The 7,927-nt window shown below is 62.5% G+C and overlaps 1 protein-coding gene across 1 annotated transcript; it reads left to right on the top strand.

The window, feature by feature from the left end:
- Window positions 1-573: 573 nt before the first annotated feature.
- LOC141955721 (otoferlin-like) lies at window positions 574-3,071 on the top strand. Its single transcript, XM_074895318.1, has 4 exons — window positions 574-587; window positions 944-1,122; window positions 1,295-1,395; window positions 1,867-3,071. Exons 2-4 carry the CDS (start codon window positions 1,012-1,014, stop codon window positions 2,045-2,047), a joined length of 393 nt encoding a protein of 130 aa, XP_074751419.1. The 5' UTR covers window positions 574-587; window positions 944-1,011; the 3' UTR covers window positions 2,048-3,071.
- Window positions 3,072-7,927: the final 4,856 nt, after the last annotated feature.

The following is a 7,927-nucleotide window of genomic DNA, read 5'->3' as shown; positions in this document are numbered from 1 at the left end:
TAACCCTCCCCCACAACTTAAAGTCTTTCCCACAACCCAAGGGCTGTAAAAGCCTCGCGCCAGCGCGAGTAAAATCGACTTGCACTCAATTCCCCACTGCTTATGTAACTGTGATACGACCTTCACGAGAGCTTCCGTCTTCCTCGCGGGTCCTTGGGAACTGCAATCCGACCTTCACAAGGCGACCTTCACAAGGATGTTCCCCCTCCTTGTTGGTCCTGAGAATTTATATTCTCTACTCCTTGTTGGTCCTGGGAGCGTCCTCCCTACAGCAGTGGAATTCCAGACGTCTTCCCTAGCTAGCCGCTTCCCGCTTCCCGGGTTTCGGCACCATTTGTTGCCTAATGATGCTTAACGACCTGGCTCAGGGAAAAACAACACGGCGGCCAACCCCAGGCCGCTCGGTCCATCTGCACACAGACATCAATGTGATGGATGGCAAATGGCGTTTATTATTGCGTAACACCGCTTTTTATACCCTGGGTCCATGGCGTCACATCCGTCTGCCTACGTTTTATCTTCCCGTACAACGCGATATCTTCCGAGCGCCAGACCCTAACTGCCACACTCGGCCGATGATTTCCTCGGTGAGTGGAGGGCCCGTTGAGTTGGGGTGACGGGACAGCCATGGCTGGCCAAGTAGGGAGCAGTGTGGGATGAGATAAAGCCTGTATAGGAACAGGACCTGGAAGGGCAGCTCTGCTCCTCAAGCCCACAACATCCTGCAACCCCCCTTTAGATGCTACTGGTAAGAGCAGGTAGGATGAGAGCCCTTGTCTCTGCTGCACAAAGGCTCCTCCTGCAGCAAAGATCTCAGCTTCGCTGTTCCCAGACCTAGTTCAAAGTTGCTCTTCAGGGCAGGAGATACTGACCCAGCCCACCTGCAGCCAAGGACTCAGCATTTTGGGGATGCCAACATCTGTGCTCCCCTTTCTCCTGCCAGGGGCCATCGAGCTGGACCTGAACCGCTTCCCCCGAGGAGCCAAGACGTCGAAACAGTGCAGCCTGGAGATGGTGACGAACGAGGCAGAGCTGCCCATGGTCTCCATCTTCAAGCAGAAGCGGGTGAAGGGCTGGTGGCCGTTCGTGGCCAGAGATGAGAACGATGAGCTGGAGGTCACCGTAAGGATGGGGAAAAGGGAGGGATTTTGCATCCTGGGGACTGCACTCTGTGCAGACACCCTCTGCTCCCCGGCACTTGCCTCTCTTCTCTCAGGTCCCCTCTGTCACCGTGGCTGGGGGGGCTGAGGTGGGGAGCATTGCCTAGTTCCCAGCACAACTCTGCTTCCTGCAGGGGAAAGTTGAGGCTGAACTGCACCTTCTGACAGCAGAGGAGGCAGAGAAATCCCCCGCCGGGCTGGCTCGCAACGAGCCCGACCCACTGGAGAAACCCAAGTAAGTGGGAAACCCCAGTCCCCAGCAGGCACCTGAGCTCTGGGAGATGCTGGGGGTGCTCCCCAGGGGTGGGGGGGAGGCAGGCATGGAGAGGTGCGGAGGGGTCATGCTGGGGGAACGAGGGTCACGAGCAGAGCCAACTCTTTTTTTTCCTTACTCTGTTCCTCCTCTGCCTCGCTTCTTGGCTCCATCCCCTTGCCTGGGCCTCCCACCACCTCCTGCTCCCCTCCAGTCCTCACCACCAGCTTCCAGCTTCAAGTGGAACCCTCACAAACCCGCATTGCTCCATCTGGCACAGCATGCCATCTTCCCTGGCCCACCCTCCTGATTCTCCTGGTTGCGCTCCTCCACTCTGCAGACTTACCCCGGGAAGGGATCCTGCACGTCCCTTTGCCCACCATGTCCACTGCCCACCATCCCGCCCTCCTCTGTGGCTACAGCATTAACGATGGGTGTTTGCTTCCCCTGCAGCCGCCCGGACACGTCCTTCATCTGGTTCCTGAACCCACTCAAGTCCATCAAATACCTCATCTGCACGCGCTACAAGTGGCTCATCATCAAAATGGTGCTGGCCCTGTTGCTCATCGTCATGGTCGCGCTCTTCCTCTACAGCATGCCAGGCTACATGGTCAAGAAGCTGCTGGGAGCATGAAGCTTGGGAGCCTGCCCCATGTCCCCAGCCCCGTGGCACAACCTTCCCCCGTCCCAAGGCCTTCTCCTCCCCGCAGCCTCTCAGCAGCTCTGGGGGAGATCTCCCTCCTGCTGCTGCTGGGGCTCCTCTTTTACATTCCTCCTCTGTGGGTCCCATTTGTGGCTTTAGTCCTAGAGAAATGGGGCTGGAGGATGGAGTCAATCCCGAGGCTGTGCGTCCCTCGCCGGGGCTGGCAGAGGTGCCTGGTGGCTACTGCGGGGCAGCCAGGCTGGGGGGCTCGGAGCCTTTTTCCTCTGGGGGCCATGACTGGTGCCCTGCTGGGGTCTTGGAGCTGCAGGGGAAGGGGAAGGGGCTGCACCACGGGAGCGCTCCCCAGAGGCTCCTTGGAGGGACAGTTGGCACCAAGGCTGAAGCAGGGACCTGGGATGGAGGAACTGGGGCCACACCAGCCCCAGCGGTGGGGGGCCGGGGCACAGAGCAGCCCCCATGCCTGTCCCCCCCCGCCAGCACGGGCGCTGCTCTGCTCCTGGCTCTGGAGGTCACTGACCCCCCAGCCCGGGGGACTCCCGGCAGCGCTGCCCCGAAGCCGCAGAGGCCCTGCAGGGAGCCCTGGGGCTGTACCCGGGGCAGAGCCTGCCTGTCCCTCCCCAGGGCTCCGGCAGAGGCAGGGAAGTGTCCAGCAGCTCCAACCTCTGCCCGGGGTCACCGACCCAGAGGTGGTGGTGGCTGGACAGCCCTGGGGGGGACTCACAGGGAGCCGGGGACTCTGGCACAGCGAGAGCTCCCTGGGGCCTTCTTCATTCTCCCTTTCATGTTGTTTGGATTTCTGTGTATCGCGGCCGGGGTCTGTCCTGCCGGGTGGAGCAGGGAAGGGCTCTTTTCTCAGCTCTCTGCAACATTCAGCTGCTGAAAAGCCACCTTCCCCAGCTTCAGGTGTGCAAGACCCTCACTGGAGAACTGACAGCTCGGAGATGTTTTAGGATACTACTGGTTGAATCAGTCAATAAAAATTGTCTTTCACTTCTGAGTTCTCCACCGCAGTCTCGTGTTAGTGGGGAGAGGGGAGCCCATGACTGGCTGCTTCTCCAGGTGAGCACTTTCCTCCTTCCCTTCATTTCTCCAGCACAGCCTCTTCTCACGCTGCCTCACCCCGGGGCCCGTTCCCTGGGCACACCCCGTTCCCCCGGCTGTGGTTCACCTTCCTCTTGCCACCCTACAAGAGAGGGGAGGTGAGCAGGGACCCCAGGGCTCCGTTTGTCCTCCAGCAGGGGCCCCCAGAGTAGGGAGGGGGGCCCTGGGATCCAAAGGGGTCTCTGAGCGAAGGGGCTTTGGCGGTGCGAGCAGCGGCATCGGGGCTCTCCTGGGCTTCCCTGGCTGACATCAGCCCTGGCCCTCTGCCCGCCCCGCAGGATGGCCACCTCCCCCCACCTCTCCCGTGCCCGGTGTGGCACACGGCACCCTCCCAGCATCGCTCCGGGGGGATTTCGGGGACCCGATGGGTTCTCTGCCAGACGTAGACGGTTTCCCCAGCCAGGACCAGCTCAAAGCCCATGCCCAGCTCCAGCTGGAGCTCCTCCCTGTGCACCAGCAGGTCCACGCTGTGGAGGATGGCGGCCAGCGTGGGCAGGTCCCGCTCTGGCAGGGGCTCGCTGCGGTGCGGGCAGCTGCCGGTGAGGCACCGCCGGCACTCCAGGCAGGTGGCGTATTCCTTGCGGATGTCTTGGGAAGCGCTTGGAGCGCCGCGATCCCGAGCCTCCTTCAGTTTTCCCAGGAGGTCGCGGCAGACTCGGGTCCCGCCCAGGGACTCCATGAGGGACGTGGCCAGCTCCTCCAGGTCGCTGCTGTGGGAGGAGGAGGGCTGGCTCCTGAGGAGCTCCGAGCTGGTGGCAGCACCGACGTTCCCATCTCGACCCACGTCTCCCGTCCCGTGGGGGAGCTCCCTCGCAGAAGCCGCGTCCCCGCCGACGCCGCTTTCCCACCCTTCTCCTTCGTGGCGCCTCCTCCGGCTGTGGGGGGAGATCCCGGCTGGAGCGTGGGGCTGCTGTGGGGCAGCCCGGACCCAGCACCCTCTCCCTGTCTTCTCCCGACCGCCTGGGTGATCCTGCCGGCCCTGCCGGCTCTGGGGTGCTCCGGGTGATGGGGGGGTCATGGGGACACGGGGCAAGGCCAGCCCAGCAGCACGAGGGGCACAGCGAGGGGCCGGGCACCTTCCAGCCCCGGGAGAGAAGGGCCAGGCCAGGGGCTGAGGACAGAGAGGGGTGCTGGGGCCACCGGTGGGCTCTGTGGGAGGGGCCTGGTGCTGGGAAGCTGCCACCCCCCCAGGGATGCCCTGGCCCTCCCCAAGCCAGCCCCAGCTTCCCTCGGCCCTAATAAGAGTGAGCAACCAAAGTGAAACCGCGTGCCCTGGGGGAAGGCCATCGGCATCAGCGGCGATGAGGGGCTGGGCCGGGGTGGGCCGGCGCTCTCCTCTGCTGCTCCTTTTCTCTCTCCAGTCCGTGTCAGGGGCCCTTCAGCCCCTTCTAGAAGGGCAGTGGCCACGGGGGCGGCTCTGACCGCCCCGCCGAGGGACGCGCAGTCTCGGGACCGGCGCCGGCCTCCAGCCCTTGGCTCTGGTCCCGGAGCCACGAGTGGCACCGGCAGCGGGGGGCAAAGGAGGCGGCGCGGCCCGGCCCGGCGGCGCAGAGGACACGGGGCCCCGCGGCCGTCGCTCCCCCGCAGCTCGGCCCGAGCCCCGCGCTCGCGCCTTCCCCTCACGGCCGCCGCCGCCGCCGAGCTCTGCCGCTGCCCTGGCTGAAATGGGCCAAAAGCTGCGGAATTTCCCTCCTGCAGAGCCTGTGTGGTGAGCTGGGCCGAGCTCCTGCCCAGCCTGCCCCGCAGGTGTCCCTGCAGCCGCACAGACACCCCGCCGGGGTGACCCAGGGCCCCCGTGGCACTGACACAGCCTGACGCCTCCTTCGGGGCAGGAAGGAGAGTCTCAGGCCGCTCGGGAGTGCTGGGCTCAGGCTTCTCCCTCCTCCTCCTCACACAGGCTCAGCTGGGAGACACCTGATGGTGACAGTGACAGCTCCCGGCTTCTCTCAGGGACAGTGAAGTGAGCGCCTCCTCGAGGGCCTCTCTGTCCCTGTGGCAAACTTTCCTGTAGGAAATGTAATGAATATCTGATCTGTGTGTGAGTAAACCGACGTCCCTGACTAATCCTCGGGTGGAGAATCCCCAGGGCGACCCCAGCGCTGCTAATGAAGCATATCTGCTTGAGAGTGAGAAGCTTGTTCCAGGTGAAAAGAGGCAAAGACCCGACGTGTGCGGTCCCCCTGTTCCTGCAGTGGGTGCCCCGAAGCCCCCAGGCTCTGGAGGGGGCAGGAGGCAGGAGCAGGGTGCAGGCAGGCACAGTCCCTGCCTGCTCTGGCAGGAGCAGCTCTGGGCCGAGCAAAAGTCCCCCGTCGCGGTGCCTACGGACGCGGGGCCGGACAGAGGTGACCAAGCCCGGGGGAGCTCGGAGCCAGGACCTGGGGGAGACCCGGCAGAGGCGGGGGGGTCAGCAAGGGACCCAAAGGGGAGGTTTGGCAAAGGGACGGGGGAGGGCGCGCATCAAGGGCTGTGTGGAAGAACCACGGCACCAGGGATGGAGGAAAGATATTTTATTTTATTTTTTAGGTGGGGTCATTGCAGGGACTTCCCCAGCCCTACACCCCCAACTGCTCTCTCCAGGCTGCCCGCTGCAGTCAGGGATAATTTTGCCTCAGGGGCTTGCGGGAGCACCTGCAGCAGCACTGCCGGTCCCGTTTCCACCAGGCGCTGACACGCCTGCAGAGCTGGGCACGGGACTCCCGCAGGGCACAGCCCCCCTTGCACAGCCCCGGGGCCCACCCAGGCACGCATCCTGCCCGTGGGCACCCGCTGCTGGGGACTGGGCTCCGCTGGGCTGCTCCCGCCCGGCGCCGCCCAGATGGTGCTGCCCATGGTCACGGGGGTATCAGGGTCTGGCTCCACATGCCTGGGTCTGTGTGCCACTTCGCCCTCATCCCCAGAGACCTGCCCTTGACTGCTCCCTGCTGACCTCTCCAGTGGGGGGTCCTGGCCCAGGGCTGGTCCCAGATTCTCCACCAGCGCCTGATCATCCTTGGGGGTCTGGGCGGGTCCTGAGCGCTCTTGTGCCGCCAGATCTGCCGTGGCACCGGGGCAGGGCTCCGGGAAGGAGCAGACGGTGTCCGCAGAACTGGAGCTGCTCATCGGGAGGGAGCTCAGCGATGGTGACCACAGTAGCGGGCAGAGGCGCTCTGTGCTCGGCAACGTCACGCTGGCACTGCAGGGGAGGAGAGAGGGAGGTGAACCTGCTGCACCGCGGCCCCTCCGGCGGGACGGGCAGGGCTGCCCAGCGCGGGCAGGGCACGGGCTGAGGGTCTGGGGCAGGATCTGGGGCCTCCCCCAGCACTCACCATTTCTGCAGGGTCGGTTGTTTGCTCTTCTCCATCTTGGCGTCAGCTGTCCCATGCTTTGCCTTCTGCCTTGAACTCTGCAGGACACCAAGAGCTGGGTGAGACGGGAGCAGCTCCCAGGCCACATCACCCCCACAGCCCCTCACCCCACCCACCCCATCCCACTCCCCACCACAGCGCGGTGCAGCCGTCACATACCCAGAGCCACTGGGCAAACATGGCGCCGAGCACGAAGTACACCTCAGTGAACATCACTACGCACAGCATCTCGGCCAGGGTGCTCGACCGTTCCCAACTCCCCCAGATCCCTCAGCGCTGGCTCAGCCCGACTCTTCAACCCCTCCAGGGATCCCGGGGACTCCCCCCTGCCCTGGGCAGCCCATTCCAACGCCCAACAGCCCCTTCTGCACAGAAATCCTTCCTCAGAGCCAGCCTGACCCTGCCCTGGGCAGCTTGAGGCCATTCCCTCGGGGCCTGGCGCTGGGGCCTTGGCTCCAGAGACTCATCCCCCCTCTCTGCCCCCTCCTGGCAGGGAGTTGCAGAGGGCCAGGAGGTCTCCCCTCAGCCTCCTCTGCTCCAGACTGAACCCCCCCAGTTCCCCCAGCCGCTCCCCAGCAGACCTGTGCTCCAGACCCTGCCCCAGCTCCGTTGCCCTTCTCTGGCCACGCTCGAGTCATTCAATGGCCTTTTTGGGGTGAGGGGCCCAAAACTGAACCCAGGAATCGAGGGGCGGCCTCCCCAGTGCCGAGCCCAGGGCTCAGATCCCTTCCCTGGCCCTGCTGGCCACGCCAGTGCTGACACAAGCCAGGATGCCGTTGCCCTCCTTGGCCCCCTGTCACTGATTTGACACCAATCAGAATTATTACAATTAATAATGTTTGATTCCAGTATGAATACAGAAATATTTTAGTAGGGTTACATGTTTACATCTTGCATTTTGCACATCTAACCAGAAACCAATGCTACTGTGAATTCCTCTGTATAGCCCTGTACCAAGGCCGAAGAATTGGTCAGTAATCATTTACTAGGTACACCTAGATACTGCTTAGGGAATTAGATTTAGAATTGAAAATAATTCTGTTTGAAGTTGTTGGAGATGTCTAGACACAGAAGTAATTTATTACCTAGAATACATTGGATAATGCCTCAGAAGTACCACAACCTGAGAGTAATGAGAACTGGGAAGAATGAACTGTCACAGTTTACAGATCTCTGCCAAGGAACAGTGAAACTGGGTAATGGGTAATTCCGGCAGGGGGAGATCGCGACCACCGACTCATGGGCCACCGACCCAAATCACACCCCAGACTCATTTCTAGACATTTCTAAGCTTCAGTGCGCAGAATCGGAAGTAGGAGGGAAGTATGATAATGATTTCCAGGAATTCTTGTGTTTAGGTATGAATACTTAATGAATATGTATGAATGAATAATATAGAAACTGT

Source organism: Athene noctua, unplaced genomic scaffold, assembly GCF_965140245.1.
Source record: "Athene noctua unplaced genomic scaffold, bAthNoc1.hap1.1 HAP1_HAP1_scaffold_484, whole genome shotgun sequence".
NCBI classification, from domain to species: domain Eukaryota; kingdom Metazoa; phylum Chordata; class Aves; order Strigiformes; family Strigidae; genus Athene; species Athene noctua.
This window is presented reverse-complemented; position numbering and strand designations above follow the sequence as displayed.

Coding starts and splice junctions, on each gene's coding strand:
- LOC141955721 (XM_074895318.1), top strand. CDS start 1,012: ATGGTGACGAACGAGGCAGAGCTGCCCATGGTCTCCATCTTCAAGCAG. Junction 1,123..1,294: donor ACGATGAGCTGGAGGTCACC/GTAAGGATGGGG, acceptor TGCTTCCTGCAG/GGGAAAGTTGAGGCTGAACT. Junction 1,396..1,866: donor GACCCACTGGAGAAACCCAA/GTAAGTGGGAAA, acceptor CTTCCCCTGCAG/CCGCCCGGACACGTCCTTCA.